Here is a 24,386-nt window from a genome sequence, read left to right on the forward strand (position 1 = left end):
TCAACGAGATCTCGCGATTGGTGGCAAGTTATACGTTGGCTGGCCAATGACCGACTCCATTATGTCAGGTCATAGGTCAAATTTTCCTGATCATTTGGCAGGTTTACAACCTCATACGCAGGAGACCGTGCATTGCAGTGACACGAAATCTATCCAAACGCATCAGTACAACAGTGATTTACAACAGTGATACAGTACAACGAATACAGATTACAACAGGGATATACAACAACTATGCATTTTGGGCAAACATCTATGGTATATGGCTTCGTTAACATAACGACGTCGGCCCCACGCGCTCGTTCCAAAACCAGTGTCCCCGGTTTATATAAAGGTATGGTGTCATCTCGGTGACCTTGACAGCTATGGTCTGCGGATGTTCAATATAATTGTTATTTAACCTCGGCAGTTCTCATCGGGGTACAGCACACCGCCCCGGCCCGCGCTGACACCACACCCTCAACGCGAGCAGTGCCAAGCGAGAAGCACGAGATGATGGTGTTCAGCGAGCCGGGGCGCCGAGCATGCGTCCCCCTGCGGCGGCGTCGTGGCCGCCGGCTCCTCGGGGTACACTCACCGGGCGAGAAGCGCAGCAGGGGGTCGCCGGTCTCGTACCAGAACCGGTCGCCCGTCTTCATGCGCACGAACTGGTCGGTGAGCAGACAGGCGAAGGTCGGCCCGATGGCAGCGCCCTCCAGCGGCGGCTCCAGCAGGCCGCCCACGTATAGGTCCACGTGGTCGATTGACCTGGATGGGCAGATGCGGACGCGCTCGCTCAAGATACACAGCAATGGTGGCTTTTGATCCGATACCCTGCCGCACTGTGTGGTTTTCGTCACTGTACCTAAACGCATCAGGAAACATAGAAACAAATCAACGTGTGGAGTGAGCTATGTCGATGTTAGCCAGGCTTGAAGTGCGATGTGATCAACTGGGTTTCAACGCGAACATAGCAAAGCACGAACAGTCAACAGTCAGTCACACCAACAGTCAATATTGCGAAATACAGTGCAAACTTCTACCACGGTCATAGAAGTACCCCGGAGGCGCGGTAAGCGAAGTGTCCTACTAGAAGCTAACACCAGCGATATTGATTTGTAGGATAGCGTAATGTCACATCCACATTAACACAATCGGGCCATTCCTGTCGACGCGTTGACGAAGATTCAGTGCAAGATCACCTCCCCACGAAAAAAGTACGGAGGTTCCGAGCTTTGTTCAGTCCCATAGATCCAAGGCCCCATAACGGTTCGCACCCAAACTTTCCGACACGGTCAAGACCGTCCGCTTTCCTCCCGTCCCTCCTCGTCCGGAGCACGCCCCGGAGCACACCCCGGAGCACACCCCGGAGCACGCCCCAGAGCACGCCTCGGAGTACGCCCCGGAGCACGTCCTGGAGCACGCCCCGGAGCACGTCCTGTGTCCGGCCGTGAGCACCTGTACAGCTCCTCCACCCGGTCGACCTGCGCCGGCTGCAGCGCCATCTGGCGGAGAGCGGCGAAGTCGGCGAGCGGCTGCAGGCCACAGTGGCGCCGCCACGCGTTGTAGGGCGGCAGGCCGTGGTCCCGACCCCGCTGCACGTTGATGGCGCCCAGGTCGAGCCCGGTCGGCGCGGAATCCGGCTCGAAGAGGTGCATCGTGATCTGGGCACGGGTCTGGCGTCAGCGCCGGCGGCGGCGCGTGGGGCGCCCGCGGCGGTGGACGGGGTGCGCCGGGGCGCGACAAGTCGCAGGGCGTGACGGTGCAGAGGCTGCAGTCGGCGGCCGCCAGCGGCAAGCACGTCACGGGTCAACACCGAACAAAACGAGCGGTCGGTCCCCCACATTCGCCTCCGAAATAAACTACCAGTAGCTCTGAGTCATCTGCGTGGCGTTAACGTGCTCTCAGCGTTTCTCGACACTCGATTTGATAGAGTGCGTCGCAGCTTCTCCCGATTACAGTGTGGATACGCAAACACGCCCAGCACCAACTGTCGCACGCACAGCTTAGTATTGACGCGTCAGACACGTTCACCCCGCGCTGCGACGCTCCCCGTGTTCGCCCGCCGTGCTGATCCGCGCGCGGCGGACCGACCTGGCTGGTGAGGTGAGCGTCCGCCGCCCTGCTGCACGTGTTGAGCTGACCCCGCGTCAGCGCGTCCATCTTGCTCGTCTGGTACAGCCGCGTCGGGTTGAAGAACAGCCGGTGCAGCTGCGTGAAGTCCTCGGTTTTGTCGAACGCACCCATCATCTTGATCAGACCCTGCCCGCGACGAACGCAACCAGCGGTCAGTGGCGGGCGTGCGGCGCGCAGCCATTTGACGCGCCCCGGTTCACACCCGCACGATGTCCCGGCACACCCGGATCACATGCCGGCACAGGTCACACGTGCGGGCGGCTTCTGTCGTCACGGATGCGCCGCGGCTAGCCTGGGGGGGGGCTAGCTCTGATAATGCGGATCCATCTGCTGTCTTGGCGCCGATCTGCTGGACGCAGCGTGAGCATGGTACCTATGAGGTTACTCAGCTGAGTGAATGGGTTCTGATGCATTGCGGTGCCTCCCACTGGCGTATGCCGAAGTCAGTGAAATGCTTCCGCGACGGGAATCGAACCAAACATCGTTCGATCTCGCGCCCTAAATTCTAACTACCCGGCTACTGGTGTGCGGGCCTCAGAGCGTACCTGGATCTGGCTGTGACCGAACCGGAAGGCGGCGGTTGCGAACACATTGGCGATGGTGGGGTCGGTGGTGTTGGAGTAGCCGTAGAAGTAGCCCTCCTTGAGCGGGAGCAGACCGGCAGAGCGAGCCAGCTTTTCACCTGAGGCAAGGGCGGACAGGTCAGTAACGATACGATCATAATGACCCAGCTATCCTGCACATCGTCAAGCTATTTCCATATAGACCACACACACGCTGCCTCTGTGCCTGCTTCACAACAGCCATGTCTATCCCCACACCCATCCCATCTCACGACAGCCGCTATAGAGGTCTGAATCCCGCTTCTCTCATCGCGCTGCCCCCTTCCCCCTCCCCCCCCCCCCCCCCCCCCCCCCCCCCCCTCCCCCTCTCCTTCCCGTGCCTCGACCCCGACAGCCGCCGCCGAGGCTGGCGGGGCTGGGGCGCTGCCGTCCCGCCGCCGGCGCCGCCCCGCCAGCCGTACCGAGCAGCAGCGGCAGGTACTCGGCGGCCGTGATGTGCTGCATCATGGCCGCGATGATGCGCCGGCTCTCCTGGAACGTCCGCTCGTCGTCCCAGTGCGGGTTGATGTCGGCCAGCTCGTCGGCCACCAGGTTGTGCTGACGCACCCACTGCGTGTGCGTCGCCGTCAGCGAGATCTGCTCGTTGACGCGCGCGTCACCTGGGGCCATGCGAGGTCACGGAGTCACGGGGTGAGATTTGCTCGTTGACACACGCGTCGCCTGCGGCCACGCGAGGTCACAGGTCACGGGAGCCACGGGGGTCACGGGGTGAGATTTGCCGGTTAACACACGAGTCGCCTGCGGCCACGCGAGACCGCGGGGTTGCGGAAGTTACGGGGTCACAGAGTCACGGGTCAGCTGGGGTTGCGACGAAGACGTCTGGCAAGGGCGGAGCGGCGCATTTCGCGCGAGCGGATGCAGAGTGCGTGCGCATATTCGGGGCAGCTGTTAAGCATCTCGAGAGAATGAGACTCAACATGCCCTTCGCAACGCATGGAATTAGATGATCATTGAGACCAGCAGCAGCTTTGTAGAGTATTATACGCTAAGCAGTCGCGTGTGAGTCATTCTGATTCGAAACAGGCCAACTTGCAACCGCTGACCGGCCAGGTCGTCGGGGTAAAGGTCATCCAACAGCTGGCCAGGTCACCTGACAGCTGTCCAGGTCACCTGGTGACCGCTTCGGACTTATCACCTATAATGATAATAATCCCATTACAAGCTAATGGACACGATATCATAATTGGGTAGCGATGACGGTTTCCGTCTCGTGCCGGTACCAGTGCCCATCATCTGTCAACGGTGACAGGGTGAACGTTTGCCATCACTGTATGACATATTAGGAGCCAGTTCCACAAAGGTGACAAGCCCGAAAATTCAAATGAGTAGCTCCTATTAAAGCTAACTTTTTGAAACGTCTAATGGAAAGCGCCAAGGTCGACTCGGTACGCCATCGGCAGTACAATTAAAGCCTGTGGTAAAACCTGGCGTATCACTCCGCCCCCGCTCATCCATCGAGCCTCGTAAATCCCGCTTCGATACTAATCTTTAGATGCCGCTACAAGTGCCCTGGGAACATGTGACCAAATCAAACGATGCCAAGCGCGCTGTAGTCAACTGTCTTCAGCATGAACAGACTAGAGCAGTACGCAGAAAGACGAGATGTCTCGGTAGCTAATGACCCTATAACAGAAGTTGAATGAATTCACTGAGAATGTTTATGGCAGGCTGGAAGGAAACAAATAAACAACATAATTCTTGTTGAGCCTTCGCCAGAAAAAGAAATATCTGATAAGAGTCCGGACCTGCACAACCTCCAGCTCCTGGGTAAAGGCAGGCCATTCAGGAATGCGTAGCGCTGCTGCCGGCGGCCGACGTCGGGCTGGGCCCTAGACCCTTACCAGAGCAGGAACGGGACTGGGGTGACCGTCATCGAAGCCCTTGACCTTTACCTGAGCGGAAACAGTACTGGTTTACCGCCATCGAACCCTTAGACCCTTACCTGAGCAGAAGCAGTACTGGTTGACCGCCACCGAAGCGCTTGCCTTTACCCAACCGGAAACAGTACTGGTTGACCGCTATCGTAGCCCCTGCTCCTTGCCTGAGCGCAAACAGTACTGGTTTACCGCCATCGAGGCCCATGGGCCCTACCCGAGCGGAAACTGTACTGGTTTACCGCCATCGAAGCCCATGGGCCTTACCTGAGCGGAAACAGTACTGGTTGACCGCCATCGAGGCGTTGCGGTTGCAGCCGTCTTTCGGGTCGGCGCTGATCGGTAGCAGCTCACGGCCATCCTCAGTGGTCTGTGTTCAGTCAATCAGAGTCTCAAACAATTGATATCGGCCAATCAGAACCAGCACATGCCTTGCGCCGATCAGGATCAAATTCGGTGGGAACGAGCTTCTGCCGTGAACCTCATTCAGCTTACTTTCCATCGATCGTGAGAGCGATGCAAACGGACGTGATCGAAAAGCACGATGTTCTCTTTGAATACATGGCATGCCAATGACCACCACTGACCATGTGTTGCCCATGCCATGCATGTCTTTCATGTCTTTCATGATTCGCAGTTGTCCACAGCATTGATGGCTCCCTGTCCCATGCTCCTAAGCCAACGCGCGCTGTAGACCGAGCCATCTGTACACAAGCGTGCTATCCTCGTCCAGCCGCGCAGCGCGCATCATTAGCGGCCAGCCGCACAGTGTCATGTCATCAGCGTCCAGCCGCAGTGTCATGTCATTAGAGTCCAGCCACACAGTGCCGCGTCATCAGCGTCCAGCCGCGCAGTGTCGCATCATCAGCGCCCGGTCGCACAGTGTCATGTCATCAGCGTCCAGCCGCAGTGTCATGCCATTAGCGTCCAGCCGCGCAGTGTCGCGTCATCAACGTCAAGCCGCGCAGTGTCGCATCATGAGCGCCTAACCGCGCAGTGTCGTATCATCAGGGTCCAGCCGCACAGTGTCATGTCACCAGCGTCCAGCTGCAGCGTCATGCCATCAGAGTCCAGCCACACAGTGCCGCGTCATCAGCGTCCAGCCGCGCAGTGTCGCATCATCAGCGCCCAGCCGCGCAGTGTCGTATCATCAGCATCCTGCCGCGCAGTGTCGCATCATCAGCGCCCGGTCGCACAGTGTCATGTCATCAGCGTCCAGCCGCAGTGTCATGTCATTAGCGTCCAGCCGCGCAGTGTCGCGCCATCAACGTCAAGCCGCGCAGTGTCGCATCACGAGCGCCTAACCGCGCAGTGTCTTATCATCAGGGTCCAGCCGCGCAGTGTCATGTCATCAGCGTCTAGCCGCAGTGTCATGTCAATAGCGTCCAGCCGCGCAGTGTCGCGTCATCAGCGTCCAGCCGGGCAGTGGCGCATCATCAGCGTCCAGCCGCGCAGTGTCGCATCATCAGCGTCCAGCCGCGCAGTGTCGCATCATCGGCGCCCAGTCGCGCAGTGTCATGTCATCAGCATTTAGTCGCAGTGGCATGCCATTAGCGTCCAGCCGCGCAGTGGCGCATCATCAGCGTCCAGCTGCGCAGCGTCGCGTCATCAGCGTCCAGCCGCAGTGTCATGTCATTAGCGTCCAGTCGCGCAATGTCATGTCGCCAGCGTTTGGCCGCACCTGCACCCGCAGCCTGCCGCCGGCATGCGCGCGCAGAGAGCTTGTCTGCTCGTCATCGGAGCCGTAGATGTTGGAGCCGTCCAAGAAGGCGGTGATCTGGTTCAGCTGCTGCCGGGGGCCTGGAGCACGGAGCGGGGTCACCGGGGGCGGTGGTGCACCGCTGATGGGTGGTGACGGGTGGTGATGGGTGGTCACAGATGGTGGCATGTGGTGAAAGGTGGTGGCAGGTGCACGACCGGTGCTGACAGGTGCTGACAGGTGGTGACGAAGGTAACACGTTATGACGGGTGTTGACAGGTGGCGACGGGTGGCGGGCAGTTGATAACGGTTTGTGAAGATGGTGCCAGCCGAGCATAGCTGGTGATCGGCCGCATTGCGAGAAACAAAATGACCGCGCAGCAAGTTCAAGGGACTTTCCAGTGGGCAGTATGGCACAAATGTTTATGGTTATGGAAACAAATGGATTACATCCTACAGCAAAACTTCCTTTCAGCTGAATCCTGCCCCGGCCTCCATCGGGCTCACAGTCGCATGGGCTCTCTGCTGTTCAGTGACAGAATATCCAGACATTCCTGAAGTCTCTCATGTTTCCGACGATGCACGCCGTCGTACATTTTCAAACAAGTGTATACGTCACGCGTGTATAAGTATATACACAGAGTGCTGTGGACTCCACTTGCACTCCAGCACTGTTACCTTCATGACTGTAAAACCCTGCTCATGAATGGCATTCTTCGCTCCATTGTACGTCACGCAATGACCACAAACGTTACACACTCCAGTGCAGCCGCACCGGCGGTAGCAGGACTACGTCAGGAGCGTAGGTTTGCAACATCAGCTGGGGTCCATGTTTCTCGCTCACTTTGATCCATTTCCTCCTGGAAGTTCGTGACTGGACCCTCAAATAAATAGAAAACCAGACCTCTGGCTGTCAGAAAGCCCGGCAACCACACTTTCGCGACTGCAAGCCAGTCGTGGCCCCGGCAGCCACATTCTCGTGGGTGGCGGTCGCCGGCGCCGCTGTTTCCCCGGGCGCAGCGGGGAAGGGGAGGGGTACAAGGGACGGGGGCGGGGGACGTACCGTACTGACAGAGCGGTGCCGGCGACGACCGCACGAAGTCCAGGCAGCTGACGTTGAAGACGGCAAACTGCGGGTCGTCGAAGCCCACCAGCAGCGACATACACTCCGGGTGCAGCAGACTCGGGTCATGGTCAATCTCCGGCCCGCAGCAGCGAATCGGCGCGCCGTTGTCCGCTGCCGGCAACAGATGGCAGCACAGGCGCGTGAAGGCGATGATAACGTATGCACGGAGCAGCGGTCAGACACCAGGAACGCATTTGCTGCTTATGCTTCAGGAGATCGGCTTTTAGGACGTGCATAGTTTGCTACGTCCAGGACACCTTATCATAAAGCATCATGAAAACTGTGACAAATGACGCATCTCCGTGGGCGGAACAGCCGTGTCACAGTCCCAGAGACCATCCCCGTGGTGGCGGGAGTTTAGCGCGTCATTCCCGGGCCGCGGCACGATCGTGAGTCGCAGTTTTGACGAGACTGGGAGGGCATGCAGTGCCACTCGCACAGTTGGAGCCGCTGGCTGATGTGTGGAGCCGCTGTTGTGTCTCGGTCGGCCACCAGCCCGGGAGCTCCCCCGCCAGCAGCCGATGCGTTCGGCCCTGGCCACTTACAGCACTGCCGGCACGGGGACCCGCCATCGGGATTTCTGCAGCGGCCATGGCTGGACGCCATCGGAGGCGGAAGCGCACTCAGATATCCAGCTACATGAACATGTGCCCCGAAACCGCCTCGACAACACTTTGCGTTTGGATGCCTCGGAACACTTGCTCCACATGCAATGCACCGTTCTGGTGGCAGCCGGAGTTCCTGACCCCGACAATCAAGGTATCCCCATTCCCTGCCACGGATCACCACGGGCTGGGTCCGACCCTCGGCGACGCCCTGGTTCCGCCACTGGCCGGAGCCGGAACGACCCGCCCGTGCCCGGAGTTGTGCCGGTTGCATTAATAGGCATGGCGGGCGGCAAAAACACCAGACGCGGTCCGAGCGGGCTCCACTCAGCTGGCGCGTTTCAAGGCGACACAGCTGACGTGTGAGACAAACGCAGCAGTTACCTCCATAAGCAGCTGGGAGGCCGCTGAGCCCCGGACCTGTGGCCCGACGGGGCAGGGGCGCCGCTGCCAAGTGGCTCACTGGAAGTGCTTGGAGTGTGCATCGAACATCACACGCATGATCGGTCGAAAACCGATGACCTCTGCTTGGAAATGTGCACTTCGTCAGAAGACCTGACGAGGGCTTTCCGCAAAATTGTGTCTTGTGTTCATTTCTGAAAAAGTAAGCTAATGTTTTTTTGTGCAATGGTGCTGCTAGTTCCGTGATCTTATTTGATATGTTCTTACAGTTGAGATAGTAGAAAAAATCAGTTGTTATTAAGGAATACTTTTGTGTATCGAAATGTATTGTATCGCGGATTCTTAACCATTATGATTGTTGTTCTTCTGTTAGCCTGAAGTCAAAACTACACTGCTAACGCATTCGACCCCGTGCACCTGTCAGGCAAGGTCAACCTCGACCCAGTCCACAATGCGTAGCATTCTCTAGGAACTATGAGAAAACTATGAAGTATGGCATGAATAAATACGTATGGACGCGTTTTACTTTTGGATAAGTGCCGACTGACAGTAATAAACCGATACAACGTGTCAGGTGTCCTAGCATGGCTTTACGGGAACACGTCACGATAATGGCAGTGCCGTATGGTTCAAGTCGCATAAAACAGCTGGACATTGGATATTTTAATAGCTATACAAATCACAATCTACTTTCTTGACGCACCTTTTTATCACGATGATGATAATGATGAAAATAACGATCATGGCGCAGATGCAGATGATGATGGTGAATATACTGTACTGTAATGTAACGTAAAAGCAGGGACATGATAAGACTTTGTAAACTTTTCAGATAATCAACTCTTAAATGCGTCAAAACAATTTCATTATTTCATGATACTGAAAAGATCTTACGTGAGTCAGGTTACCTACCGTGCCAACATCGCTACTGTAAGAAATACGAGGATAACACAAGTTATCAGCCATGGCCAATGGCTGTCATGCTTTCTGATAAACCGGCGTTCAAAACTTTGTTCATACCCCGCCGCAACTCATAACTTCTCAGGAACTCACATTTCGTTGTCATGTTCGTGGAAATGACCAGCTAATAAGTACGAGCTACCCAATGTAAATCTCATACTACGTATGAGAGTATACTACGTATACTCTTTTTGTATATATACTCTCATATACTATATGAGAGTATATGAGAGTATACTACGGAGCGTAGTAGTGGTTGCGGGCTGCTATCACATGCTCATCATCATTCACATCATTTCGTACATTGCGATTATCCTAGTGCACAACTGTACATGGTGAGCATAAAAAAATGCTTAACCCATGATCATAATTTCTTTTGGCATTTCCCTGGCCTGAAACACACGACGTAGTCACCATCACCTTCAGCGGCACCTTTGTGCGTATTGGGTACGCCTTCCTATGGACTCAAACCGCCTTGCGCTGGGTTGGGACACTGAAGAAGCGGACAACTGCACGTCTAGTTGTCCTTTATCTAGATAAAGTGTGCCGCAGTTTTCTGGCCATGGCGAGTGCTAGTGGCTTCACGTAAGTGTGGTAAGGACGCAGGACAAATTTTCAGTGCCTTGTTTTTCAAAACTTCCAACTGCTTTGGTCTATGCTAGTTTGCTTTGTGGGCTCAAGACTGGAAACTTTACTGTGTTAAGCAGTCTCATCAGGCAGCGTTCGGGCGCGGCTTTCCTTGACAAGGGCCATGCTTTTGACAAGTCGTGGCTACGGGCACCAAACATCGCCTGTCTGTAGCGCGCTCCCCATGGTGTTGCTGCGTTCTGCCAGCCTAACGCGACTGAGAACTGTGAGCTGGTGCCGCAGTGACAGCTCAGGGTCAAGACGAGCGCGGCGGAGAACTGTGAGCTCGTGCCGCAGTGACAGCTCAGGGTCAAGACAAGCGCGGCTGAGAACTGTGAGCTGGTGCCGCAGTGACAGCTCAGGGTCAAGACGAGCGCGGCGGAGAACTGTGAGCTCGTGCCGCAGTGACAGCTCAGGGTCAAGACAAGCGCGGCTGAGAACTGTGAGCTCGTGCCGCAGTGACAGCTCAGGGTCAAGTTAAGCGCGGCTGAGAACTGTGAGCTCGTGCCGCAGTGACAGCTCAGGGTCAAGACGAGCGCGGCTGAGAACTGTGAGCTCGTGCCGCAGTGACAGCTCAGGGTCAAGACAAGCGCGGCTGAGAACTGTGAGCTGGTGCTGCTGGTGCTGCACTGCCAGCGCAGAGGTAAGGCAGTCTCTGACGCGCGCCATTATATCCAAGATCAGTGTCTAGGCGCGGCAAACGATCATTCACAAAGGAAGATTAAATGCCTTTCACATACTACTTAGATTTGCAAGCGCCTTGCAGCATGGCAAGCGGGAAGAACTGAAAAACCGAACAGACAGCCCTAAGCCTTTCGTGACAACTTGCATTCAAAAATTATCCGCAGTAATGTACCACTCATCGATCAGTGAGAACACGACCAATTTTGGTCTGGTAGCGCGGTGTGGCCGAAATCAATCAACGTCGTTTAATTAAACTTACATAAGGGAACCAGGTACAAGCATTAAACCTTACATAAGGGAACCAGGTGCACGTCTTTTAAATGCGATTGTTGCCAACGGTTTAAATCCCTCCTCAAATGGTGAAGAGTGTTGCTTAGAATCTCTAATGATAAAGCACATGGAACATGACATCTAAAAGTGAAAGGATATGGCAGCAAACCCCAAGAAATCAAACAAGTTAGAATTACACGGGGCAATGGCTTCATGCAAAAACCCGCAACAGCCCCCTCCAAATCGCAATTGCGATACACATCTAGGAACCGCGGAAGTGACAGCCTTGGCAGGTCACATTCGAAATTATAACTTTTATATGGTGTGATTAGTACTGTTCATGCGTTCTAGCCGCTTCCAAACACCTCGTGCCCTGGCCGAGGCTCTGGGGCGCTGTCAGGGCACATCCGGCAGAGGCTGTGGCTCTGGACGCGTACCAGAACGAGAAGCTCCCACCTTCCCGGTGGCTGTGGCTCTGGACCCTTGATCAAGTCGGGCAAACTGACGGGTGGGCCTAACGCTGGAGTGGTGGACTCGGCGTACCTTAGGGCCAACACCAGGGCGTCGGACTCAGCGTACCTTAGGCCTAACACCAGGGCGGTGGGCTCGGCGTACCTTAGGTCTAAGGACGAGTGGCGGACTCGGCGTACCTCAGGCCTAACACCAGGGCGGTGGGCTTGGCATACCTTTTGGTCTAAGGACGGGCGGCGGATTCGGCATACCTTTGATCTAAGGACGGGCGGTGGACTCGGCGTACCTTAGGCCTAACACGAGGCCGGCGGACTCCGCGTACCTTAGGCCTAACACCAGGGCGGTGGACTCGGCGTACCTTAGGTCTAAGGCCGGGCGGCGGACTCGGCGTACCTCAGGCCTAACACCAGGGCGGTGGACTTTGCATACCTTTGGTCTAAGCACGGGCGGCGGACTTGGCGTACCTTGGGCCTCACGCTGGAGTGGTGGACTCGGCGTACCTTTGCCGGCGGCCGTGGCCGTGACGTCATGGTCGATGAATTGGCCCCACTGCATCATGAGGAGGCTGAGCCGCGCGTCGCCGTGGTACTCGTCCGTGAACACGTAGCGGCACACCTGACGCGGCGCCGGCAGGTACCCGCCGTCCGCGGCCGCGCGCGGGAAGAACACCCCTGCAGCAGGCGACGGCGCGGGTCAGACACCCCTGCAACGGGCGACGGCGCGGGACGGACACCCGACAACGGGCGGTGGCGCAGGTCGGACACCCCTGCAACAGGTCGCGAGACGCTATCCAGACATCTCTGGACCGGGCGGCGGCCAGGCGGTGGCGGCAGCACAGGCGGTGGCGCAGGTCGGACACCCCTGCAACAGGTCGTGAGACGCTGCTCAGACACCTCTGGACCGGGCGGCGGCCAGGTGGTGGCGGCAGCACGGGCCGGGCGCCAATCTCCCGTAACGCCGCCTCACTGAGCCGCAGGCCGAGATAGCGTCTGCGTCTCGCAACCGCAGACAACGAGAGCTGCCCCTAGAAAGGGGGCCTCCCAATAGCGTGATCCGTCCCGATGGTAACGAGAGTCGTCCTTAGAAACGAGAGCAGTCACCCTAGAAACGAGAACCGTCCCTCAAATAACGTAACCGTCCCCTAGGAACGAGAGCCGTTCCCCAACAACGAGTCATTCCTGAGTAACGAGAGCCGTCCCGAGAGCCGTCCCCTAGTAACGAGAGCCGTTCCCCAATAACGAGTCATTCCCGAGTAACGAGCCACGTATCCCTAGTAACGAGAACCGTCCCCCAGTGATGAGAGCCGTCTCCTAGTAACAGGAGTTGTACCCTAGGAACGAGGTCGTCACATAGTAACGAGAGACGTCCCCTAGTAACGAGAGTCAACCACCTGGTAACGAGAACCATCCCCACCCCCTAATGGCGTGTCCTTTGCCCTACACAGAAACATCACGCGGTTCGGTGGCCATCGAGATAGCCTGTCCCGAGCGATATTGCCTTAAGCTCCCGACTGCCAGCATAGCTCAGCCTGGGATGCATGTCACGGCAGCGCACCTTTCACCACATAGACGGTGGTCCCAGCGTACAGAGTCCCAGAGGAGGAAAAACAACGAGGGAGGAGGGCACGACGAGCACGTGCGGACGGGGGACCGCCGGTAACTTGCGGAACTTGGGGTCTTACGCTTAGTCGTGAATCCACGCGCATGACACACATTGACTTGCCTTCTTTGTGATCGAGGTGAGGCTCAATTATATTAATATTGTAGCTTCGCTGTCCTTTACTGGTAATTGCTACCTAACGCATGGAAACTATGCGTATGGTTTTCGGTACGGAACGGGTGTATTTCGATACGGAAGCACGGCCTTAACCTACCACGCCAGTCCAGGTCAGGAATAACTATAGCCAGCATAAGTGGATTAGTTACGTTGAATTAATGTCGCCGTATACTTAACAGATGAAAGCCTCTCTAAAGAATAAAAAGTCACGGATGTGGCGGTAGCAAAAAAAGAAAATATCCAGTGCGCCCTGTAAGCGAAGAAAAACATTCCTCTCGTCCTCAAAAATCAACTTGAACACATACCCCATCACCATATGAAGGTTCAAGTCTAATATGGCTTCCATATCATTAAGAAAAGAACCTTTATTATTTTAGCCAAATACAGCTCGGTCCCATGCTTCATCGTATACAGGTACTTGCAGGGCTATGCATTAGCGGAAAACCACAAATCGCTCCTGCACAGACTTCCTCCTTTAGATGATTACCGACCACACACAACCAGCCATAAAAGCGTAACGAGGTCACGTGCTGTCTGAACTTAATCCCCTCCAGCTACCGCAACAGTCATTTCCTTGCATTCCCTTGCGGGACCAGGCCGGGAGATAATAATGGCAATAAAATAGGCTTACCAAATGGTCAGCTATGCCGCAATTTAATGTTTCGGCAGCTCTGCACATCACATAGCCGGCGAAGGATGGATGGTTAGCGGCAGCCCAAGCAGCCCAAGCACCCTCAGCTCTCCAATGGTTAGCTGGCGGCGCGGTTTCCCGGCTACATGAGTTGAGCTCACGACATCCGACGCTCGACCAGGGTCGGGCGTCTGCAAACGCCATGGGGTCCACTTCGACGTGCTCCATCTACTCAGCCGTGCTCGGCGGTCCACAGACGGTATCAGGAGCGGGGTCAGGCACTGGGCGGACGCAAATGCACAGTGCTCTAGCACGGTTACGGGGGTGTAAAAATTCATGACTCTCGAACAAAGCAGCCTAGAGCAATGAAGTAAGCAACAGATGGATTACTGCGTTGTGCCGCATTTTGAGAGCACAAAATGTAGATAAAGACCGTGTTTAATGCATTCAAAACAGCTTAATTGAGACTAGATACCATAGAGGTAAGAGTGAAACGATGAACCTCTTTTTGTTTTACATTCATAAGCTAACGTGCTCGAATGAAATTACATATCTTATAGCAATGGCGTTTCCAATGTCATGCTAGGTAACTGTCAATCTGTATGTTCCTTAGTTTTTGGAATGTTTTTAGACGCAGATTACAACAATGATGTCATACATGTGTGCCGATTCGTGAGTAATTATTTGCAGCATTATGTATATATATATATATATATATATATATATATATATATATATATATATACAATCCTGCAAACCATGTTGGCGTTCTCAAACGACTTCTAGATGTGGACCCCAAGTCCCCAAATGTCGAGACGGCATCGTCATCATTGTGCATTAACGAGGGTGTGCACTGCTATCTATAGCCAAAAGGGCTGATTTCCGATTTTCAGTTTAATGCATAATGACACGTTTATCTACTTTGAGCGAAAAGTTACTTGGAATAGCTTCATCTTATCTCGCATACCCTCAGGTGAGCCTAGGGTCATTTTTCGGTTTGCCAGCCAAACTTGTGGATGTGAGCTGAGTATAGGCAAACGACGAAGGCGCCTCACAGCCTTTTTGACGCCAAACCCTACCGCGCGGACCGTCTGTCATATCCACAGGAATCTAAAGAACACTGCAGATGAGGACTCGGCGAGGATCAGGCCCGTAAAGACTGTCATTCAAACCAGCGAGGGTTTGGTTTTGCCCCTGGCCCTGGTGTGAGACCACCAGTTTATCACCTCGTGACCCGGGAAAAGAAACTCAACCGGGCAATCTGGGGATAGCACGAGCAGCCTCGCCGGTGCGGGAGAAAGTCCACCGCCCTAACACTCCGGTGGGGAACCGCGCCCCATTCACCGGTAGTGCAGCGACGGGCGGAGCATATCCAATGGCCATTGGCAAACATATTTTGTACACCATGATGTTGAACTTAAGCGTTCCATTTTTTAGAAATTGTACAGGCTTTTGTACATGGACGAGATTTAAGTGACCAGAGGAATATTAGTTACCGCGTATTATACCTTTGTTAGTGCACAAAATCCTATATTTTATTCTAACTCCACGCAGAATCCGGAGGTGAACTGGAAAAAGTTTTGTTTAAAATCACCTTAGTCTCAGTTTCAGCCGTACAGGTAAAGTTACAGAGGTATAAATCGTAAATTTTGTTAGTCAAATATGTGTGCGTGACAAACGTGGTCAATGCACCGACTGACATGCTGTTGATAGAAAGCAGACGTCCCCTCCCCCTGCAAAAAAAAAACAAGGATCTTGCAGCCACGTGCCCAAAGTAAACTGTCAGTTTTTTCATGTTTGGCCGATAGAAATCCGCTGAAAGGCATCGTGACATGCGCATCGTCCATGCCAGCACACATAAAAGGTAGCGTTCACGTGGCCATGTCATGCCACGCGGGTCACATCATCGCTGAGTCCAATACACTCGCCTCGGCATGTTCAAACAGACAGGAATCCAACCAACCCGCAGCCAGCGTTTGACCGAGGCTGGCACACACGAATCTGATCAGCGCATTCCCCACTACCGGATACGCAAACCTGCACACTTTGGCAAACAAGAGGCTGGACACAGCCAGCAGCCCGGCTAGCTCTCTGACTGGACAGCACGGACCTCTGCAACGAAGAAGCGAGGTCAACACAGCAGTAAACGTCCCCATCTGTTATCACTCTGTGCACCTTGCCTCGCAACGTCTGCACGCGCTGGGCGGCCGTCCCTTCCGGCAAAAAGGCTGCAGCAGTCTGGCATCTTACGTAAGCGTTACATAACAGGCCGCTCTGGCGAGGCACGGCTGGGGGCCATCCGTGGCACCGTCCACTGCAGGACCGGTCCTTGTGCGTCCACTCCTGCCTCCCCAGCGGCAGCCCACCACTCGCGCAGCGCCAGGGAGGAGGGCGGACCGCCGACCGCGTGCTCTTGAATGGTGCCAATGGTAGGTCCTAACACATATTCGCTTCGGAATGCTGCTGAGGACTTCCTGTTTGGGGTACATTGTTTGATACCAATTTGAGGACGATTTTCATATCTTGTTTTACATGTCATTTTTCACCATGCACGGCGATCACTGCGCGATGCACAACTTGTTTTTTCCATCATTGAAGATTGTCTAGGGTTTGATGGCTTGAGCTCCAAATAGTTGTGTAGGCTGCTTATTTCGTGAGCATTTTGGTTTGCGAACGTCGTGCAATTTGGTCTTGGTACTCATTATACTTGTGGCTGACTGAGTTATACGTTTTTTTCAGGCGTCCTGCTCGAAATTCTGAATGCCCACGACATGTGCTGCATTAGAAGGTTCATGCATTGCGTTACATAACGTGTGATTCCCTGCATACCAGAGAGGACGTGTGCACCACTAGAATTACACGCCCTTATCACAGAAGACTTGTTTCGGTCCCTAGTCCCCACGGCTCTTAACGTACGCAGCATGCGAGAGTATGAACCAGTCTAACCATTCAGGTTTTCATTCGACTTAACCGCGCTGCCCGAAAAAAAATTGATAGTCCTATCTCGGATCTAAGAAAGCGTGTTCCTTCCATCACTGTCGGATGATATGGACAGCCATGAGCGGCCAAAATCTGTCCGTATGGCCTCTTGGGCGTATTCCGAATGTTAATCCCCACGGAGCCTGCAAACCCAAGTCGTTGGTCAAATACCCCCCAGCTTCCCTCCTACGTCACAGACCGTCTGTGCCTTGCCACTGTTCATGGCGGCTCAGGGATGAGGGCGAGTCTGGGGCTGCTGCGACATCTGACCTTTGACTGTGCCGTCCTGACACGTGATCAAGCGCGCGCTGACCAATGCGGCCATCTGGTACCACTGCACCACCGCCGCTACCGGATCAGTACCGGTGGTAATGAAGCTGAACAAGTCAATCTTACGTCATTACTTTCAACAGCTGGCTGGCAGGTGCGGGTTGTTCGCATTGGGAAATGCTGAGCTGCATTGATGCAGCCAACCTTGCCGGCGCCAATACTGCTGAGCCGTTGACGGCAAGATCCCAAGGAGACGACACCTCATATCAAGGTCACACGTCAAGGTCACACGCCCGGTAATGTCGCAACTCCCGGCCCACCGGCCGGGCAGCGGCGGCTTCAGCCGGCAAAGGCTTGGAGGCTCGTGATGGGAGGGGAGCGGGGCGTCCACGATCGTGTAGGTACCTTCCGCTGTCGGCGCTGGGGGTCGGGCTGTGGGTGTGGAAACCCGGCCGGTTGGCCAGACAGATATCGAGTGGTCTGTGGTCTGTGGCCGGCCGGCCGCCGCCTGGTCTGCACCGGCCGGGCACTCATTAAACGCACTTGACCGGTCACTGGGACCGTAGCGCTACGCCCGTGGTTACGGCTGGGCAACCCACGTGCAAGCTCAAGCACTGACCGCGCAGCCGCTGATTCAAGAGTATTGGAAAAAGGTCCGAATACCCATACCACAAGAGCGTTCGCGAAGGCCCCGGTCAACAGGAGTGTTTGCCGTCAAGAAGGCCGCTGCAAACATCAAACGCCGGTGGTGGGCGAGTGACTGCCGCCGTCTCCCGCGACTGCACCAGTCGACACCGTGCGATGTCGTTATCTCGCATTGCGCCCCGCGTCCGAGTGCGCTCGAACAAAGTCGACCGCAAAACCCGAAGCACCCCCGCACGAGGTCGCATCTCGGAGCTTCCACCACTGATCGCTCTGGCAGAGCATTGCCTCCGCATTGTCAAACAGGTGGAACACTATCTGGTCGAGCCACGGGTAGCGCTCCTGATCACCTGTGAGAAGCATTGAGGCCGGCTCTGAAGGATTGGCACAAGGTGCAATAAGCAGAACTTAGTCGACCCTTCAGCTAATGCGAGGCCACTCAGCGTCAGGAGATAGACGCTATGGCTGAGGTGAAGGGATGCAAGTTGTCTTTACCACATGCTCTCTACGAGGAGTTACTTGAGAACACCTATCCATGCTGAACCTCGTCCCAATAAGTTTCTTAACTCCCATAGAGGCCAGCAAAACATTTGCAAAATGAGGCAAAGTGTGGTAATTGAATGCTGGTTTTAATTGCACACGCCTTGTTAAACAGCCATATGGCATACCTTCCTTCGCAATAGCTCAACGGTCATTAGGCGTATACATCATGCACTTCACTATTCATACACCATGACGCGCACGACTCTCCCACAACGAGCGGCGCGAATCTCGCCAGCCACGGGCACCATGCAACGAGTGTACGCAGGAGCGCGGTCACCTGTTCATCCAGTTAATCACAGGCCGCCGGTTATGGTGTCCTGTTTTACTGTTCAAGTTGCCTCAGAACTCCACTCACTCCCAGTTTGTGATCAGAACTGCCGACACATTTGTGAACAAGATGGCAATCGTCATGCTCCCATGTAATGTCGTTAGGCTTTCGAAAGGCAAAATCACGTTCGGTGTTAATCGAGACAAGTGCAGGACGTATTGGACCAGGGATATACATGATAAGCATCAAAACAAAAGCTTTTGCTTCATTTCTGAAGCCCGGTTATAACTCTTCATCTGAGCCCATTTTGAGCCGTGTACAGTAGCTACATTATTTACTACATCCATAACTACCATATGCGGATGATAAATACAAAAATAACGCCCCACCCCACAAAGGTGAACCGTAAACCTCAGTCCAGCGGAAACGTCACCAACTGTAATATAGACGTTGGCCGTCCAGCGGATGTCAGCAACATTAGTGCTTCAGTAAAAACTCCCCCCGACAGTAGTGCTACGACATCAATTATACGCAACAGTACTTCTACCACAAAAACTTGCGCGCACTTTACTTAAACGCGACATTACTTATACCGCAAAGATTCATACACGACTAAGTGCTACAGGCAAAATATGTATTTCAAAGCTGTTACACGTCATTTATCTCCTGCAAGAACTTGTAATCTTTGCTTACACGCGACTTTATGTCTACTGCAAAACTCAAACATGAAACGAGTGTCACACAACAAAACTTATCCTGCAAAACCATATAGCCGTCATTATTTTTTTCAGCAAAGACTTATGCGGTTTCTACTTACATGCGACCTAAATCCCGCCGCAGCGAGTTATATGTCGACAATAGTGGTAGAGAACATACTTTGAAGGGAATTGCAAACTGCTTTTCAAAAAGCTTTGCAGGTAATTACGTCTGCTTAAAACCTACAGGCTTTAATTCTCAACAATATTACTTCTTCGGTAATACTTATATGCGACATTTGTGCAATACAGTCCAGGCCGTAATCCACGGCTAATAGACGCTAGTACTCAAACCAAAAGCTTTAAGGGAACAAACGCTTGAGACCACCTGATATGGAGAAATCGGAGTGCGGGTGGCCACTAGATGATGATGGTACATTATTGCTACCTTAAACACTGCGGCCGTCAGACCCACGACGGCGATAGCTCAATGTCACTGAAAAAAACGTTTGATGCATTGCCATGGCGTTCCAAAACAAGTTTGAGAGCTAATCCGGGAAAGACGACCAAAGCTGCTCCAACATACATAGAATGAATGTGAGACGTCTTCCCATCGAAGATGGGGGTGGGCAGGGCCCGCGGCTAAATACGTAACTACAGCTGCGGTTCGGTGTTCATTGAAACGCAATAGTACTTCCACTACAGTGACTTATATAAGGCTCTAGTGCTGCGCGACAAAACTAATACTTAAAAAGCTACACCCGTCATCAAGGTCTGGCAACCCAAACTACAGCCTTTGCTTAAACGCATTAAATCAGACACAACGAATCAAAAAATTACTTAGCATAAAAAAGAAAAAGCTTTGCACCAGAACCACGAATACGGAGTTGCAGTATTGCCGAGCTGGGGCACCCTTCTAGCCTGGGAATTGTTCCTACACCCACGCTAGGTGTACACATCTAGCATTCCACGGCAAAAATTAGCAGCAAAAGTAATGTTGCGTATGCGTAAAAACATCTGTTTTGCGGTTAAAAATAAACGTTATGCATTTTTGAAGCATAAGTTTCATTGTGTACCACTATTGTCACGTATGAGTATTTGCCGCTGAAACGATGCTGCGTATGAGCAATGACGGTGTACGTTTTTGCAGTAGACGTAATAACGGGTGCAGGTTTTTGAATTATAATTTTGTCGTGTCGTACTAAAGTCGCGTGTGAGTCTTTGCAGTGGAACTCACGTCATGCATAAGTAAGGCCTGCACAAGTTTCTGCAGTAAAACGATGACGAATATGCATTTTTGTTGTATAAGTTTCGTAGTGTCGCACTGATGTCGCGCTCAAGCATTGACAGTAGAAGTGATGCTCTAGCACTCCCGTCGGAAGATGGTTTTGTTGCAGCATTGATCTCGGGGACCCCGTCCAGCGGGCGGCGTCTAGGTTGGTGATCCGGACGCCGGGCGTCAAGGTCGCCCGGGCGAGGCGGTGGGGGGGGAGGGGGGGAGGGAGGGGGCGCGAACTGGCAGGCCGGCAAGCGTCTTACCAGCCGGGAACCTTCTTGTAGCAAAACAACGGAAACAGAACTCACACCGGCACACGACAAAAAACCCATCAGGTCAATGTGCGCCAGCTGGTCCAAGATTCATGAAACAAGGTGTTGGCAACGGCAGAAAATCGACACAAGCTACTGGCATGAGAGGACGTTTACTCCATCCATAACTAAGAGAAGTCTAAACGTCGGACAATTCGCACAGTTTGATGTGTTCGAAGCGCACATGGTCGTTTGCGGTGAAGCCTGTTGCATGGTACCTTTTCTCTTGTGTAAGTAACGCGCTGATAAATATTTCTCGAGTGATCTTTTGATCAGAACTTGATTTCTGTTCACAGGCCATTGTCATGTAATAACGCAGTCCCGCTCTGAGTGTTGTCTTCATGCACACATCGCACTACCTTACTAAAAGTTGATTGAACAAATATAGAATTCAAGGAGGCAGCCTTTATGCATTGGAATCTATCACACTTTTGTTTGCATCTTGGCTACGGCATTGAACAGCTTTGTCAGTCATCGGGTTGTTTTGCTGACTCACTGATCCAATGTGGCCCATTTCGCTTGTTGGTAATCAACTCCTTCGATCAACTGGTTGAAAACAATTCTCTGAAAAACTTCTCCCTCACGATCCGAAGCGATTTTCGACACGATTATCCTCACGTCAGGGTGATGGCGGCGAGTTCTGTCGATGTCGCCTCTCGAGCGGCACACTCCGGGCCCTCTACACAGGCCGCTGTGCCCCGTGTATGTCGCCTCTCTAGCGGCACGCTCCGGGCCCTCCACATGGACCGCCGCGTCCCGCGCTAAGACGAGAGAGGCCTGGACGGCCGGCTGCAGCGCTCAGAGACAAGCGGGCCGACGAGTGTCTGCGCCAGCCGTCCAGCAGCGGGGACATCGTCTGGCGCCCGGTCCGGCCGGGCAGACGGGCGGTCCGGAACGGTTCCAGTCTTGGGGGCCGTGCACATCGGCCTCCAGCTCGACTCAGAGGCGTCCATCCCGGTCCTTAGCAGCTCGACGTGCCCTGGATGGCATGTCTCTAATATCTATGGACGTGTCTTACCCCGTACCTTATACCTCATGTGCATGCGTACCTTACGTACATACGGCCGTGGCGAAGCCTCGACCATCAACTTCTCGAGTGTCACGTGACCCGCAAAGAAGCGTTGCAGTAACAGCGCATGTGAGCATTTTAATGTTGCGAAGTCTAATATCACGGTGTTACAAAGCCTAGATACAGCTGTGTCTTGGTACAGACATTTAAGTATGTGGTGAACGTAGTTGCACGCAAATGCGTCATGTGCGTATGCCCAATCACGCGATTGTGTGCGACTCTTACGTGAGCAAGTGCCAACATGTGAGTAACCTACGCTTTACGACACAGCGGACTAGCCTCAATATATTTGCGTTACCCCCCCCCCCCCCCATGGTTGCTGCAGTCACTCCTCACGGACCACGACGAAGCTCGAAAATACTTGGCGGTCAAACTGCTTCGTGCCAAGCCGATGATTCTTTGCATCTCATTCATTAACTAAAACGCCAGCAGCACACGTGACATTGGCTATCGTTGCTAAACCATAGGGAATCTTATATTTAAGCCCATGATAACCGGACCATATTACTTATGATCGGTAAACTTATGTGACCAGATAACTTTGCCACTGAGTTCATGGCTATCATGATTTTGTTCTCAAAGGTTTTGGGTACAATGGGCAGAGCTTTGCTCTTATGTGAGACTACAGTGAGATGTAGAGATCTAAAGGTCAGACAATTGTCGTTAGGTTTGCGCAACTACATAGCAAATATGAGCGCACATATTGTTATATCCAAACGATCACTCTCATTAACATAGGGCACATAGCGAATAGGGTAGTGACACAGTGATATAGTGAAGAGTGACTGTCGCCCCAATTTAGGATAGTACACGAGCGCAAAGAGATCAGAGGTGGATCTTTCGTGCCGCCAACCAAAGGCCGCCATCATTTCACCCGTCTCGTCTCTTCTCTCACACGTGTCATCTCTTATCTCGTCTCCAGGGAGGCCGGCACCGCCTCACCGTTATCAGCCTCACAGATTATCAGCGGGACGCCTCCTGCTCATGCCACTCCCCGGCAGGGTCACAAACAATCCAGCTCACACTCGGGCCTTCCCTTCTGTGACGCTCACAAAGCTGGCCAAGTGACCTCCTGTTCGTGTCCGATGTCCAGGTCACAGCATGGACGCAACCACGACTTAAAATTACGGTTGTTATTGTATTCACCATTCCATGGTCCAATAACAAAATTAGTCTACTAAATTATCTAAGAAACACCGGATGCCACCGTCCAAAGTGGTGGTTACGCCCAGCGGTCAAATTCCCAATACACATTATATTTATTCATGAGGCCGCCTCCCAGTTCTTGGTCGCTTTTTACGGAGGCCGACGCAAAACCCATTCATGACATTTCCCAATAAATGCGACGATTTTGACGTTGTAATCCCAACAGCTCTTCCTCACCGACGCAACCGGCGCAATCGAACTTTTCCGTCTACGTTGACCGGTCAGCTTCAAAGCAGGGCGTGTTACAGACATTGAGCATGAAGTAGACAGTTGAAGTTTTGCAGGCAGAACTGATGCCAATTTAATAAACCATATACCCCGATATAAAGCACTAACGTTACCACGCTTTGATGAACGCTGTGGGAATGTGTGCACATTCTGTGCTAAAACGTGTTTTAGAATAAAACTACAATGCTTGATTACTCACGACGGAGATGTGTGACAACCCCCATATATTACTATAATCACAAAGTCTTTTGTGTTCTGGGGCAAGAACAATCATGCGACTGAGGACTTGGGACAACACAATCTGCAAGCAGTCGACCCACCAGTGTCTGTACAAACACCAGATCATCACGATACGTCTCTCACCCCTAACCCCATCCCCTACCCCCACCCCTATCACACAAGCAGAGCAACAAGTACCCCCCCCCCCCCCCCATCAATGCCACCGCCTTGCTCACACCGCAGGTCTGCCTCTCCCCACCGGGCTCGACTAAGACGCGACGTCTAGGGCGACGCCCCGGATCGGTCGCCGCGGGCCCAGCGCAGGGCGCACGGCTGGCTCGCGGCCACTCACCGTCCTCGTAGTCGGGCCACATGACGCGCCGGAAGGCGGTGAAGGCCGAGCCCCAGCGCGGATGCCGCAGGTTGTTGCAGCTGCCGTCGGCGGTGCGGAAGCGCGCCTTGGCGTCGCAGGTGGGCGGCGGCACGCGACAGGAGGCCGGCTGTCGCACCGGCACCAGCTGACGCGTCCGCTCAAACCACCGCCTCGTCATGTTGTGGCTGTCGGACACGGAGGGCGGACGCTGTGGGTGCACTGTGGCCTCACGCTGGAGCAAGAGCAACTTCGTCACGGGGCGCCGTTGCTGATCCACTCGCGGCGAACTACCGCTCGTTGACGATGAAGCCGCATAAGCCACTCTGAACCCTCGCTCCCATATGCTTTACCGCCGTCGCAGCCAACACAGCTAAGCTCCCACTGAGCCGGTACAACCGCCTCCTTGCACCCCACCCCCCAACCCTTTCCCCTGGCTCCCTCACT

The 24,386-nt window shown here is 53.9% G+C and overlaps 1 protein-coding gene across 1 annotated transcript in view; it reads right to left on the minus strand.

The window, feature by feature from the left end:
* Nucleotides 1–24,386, minus strand: part of LOC119114292 (peroxidase) — a 43,651-nt gene that overhangs the window by 519 nt on the left and 18,746 nt on the right. The window contains exons 5-14 of the mRNA XM_037238489.1: nucleotides 23,922–24,127; nucleotides 11,957–12,127; nucleotides 7,375–7,548; nucleotides 6,294–6,412; nucleotides 4,880–4,982; nucleotides 3,140–3,337; nucleotides 2,661–2,797; nucleotides 2,074–2,241; nucleotides 1,438–1,643; nucleotides 578–747 (exon numbers count right to left, since the gene is read on the minus strand). Of these exons, the coding sequence (XP_037094384.1) occupies nucleotides 578–747; nucleotides 1,438–1,643; nucleotides 2,074–2,241; nucleotides 2,661–2,797; nucleotides 3,140–3,337; nucleotides 4,880–4,982; nucleotides 6,294–6,412; nucleotides 7,375–7,548; nucleotides 11,957–12,127; nucleotides 23,922–24,127 (1,652 nt within the window). The remainder of the gene's footprint in view (nucleotides 1–577; nucleotides 748–1,437; nucleotides 1,644–2,073; nucleotides 2,242–2,660; nucleotides 2,798–3,139; nucleotides 3,338–4,879; nucleotides 4,983–6,293; nucleotides 6,413–7,374; nucleotides 7,549–11,956; nucleotides 12,128–23,921; nucleotides 24,128–24,386) is intronic.

This window comes from Pollicipes pollicipes, unplaced genomic scaffold, assembly GCF_011947565.3.
Source record: "Pollicipes pollicipes isolate AB1234 unplaced genomic scaffold, Ppol_2.1 Scaffold_7262;HRSCAF=8765_pilon_pilon_pilon, whole genome shotgun sequence".
Lineage (NCBI taxonomy): Eukaryota > Metazoa > Arthropoda > Thecostraca > Pollicipedomorpha > Pollicipedidae > Pollicipes > Pollicipes pollicipes.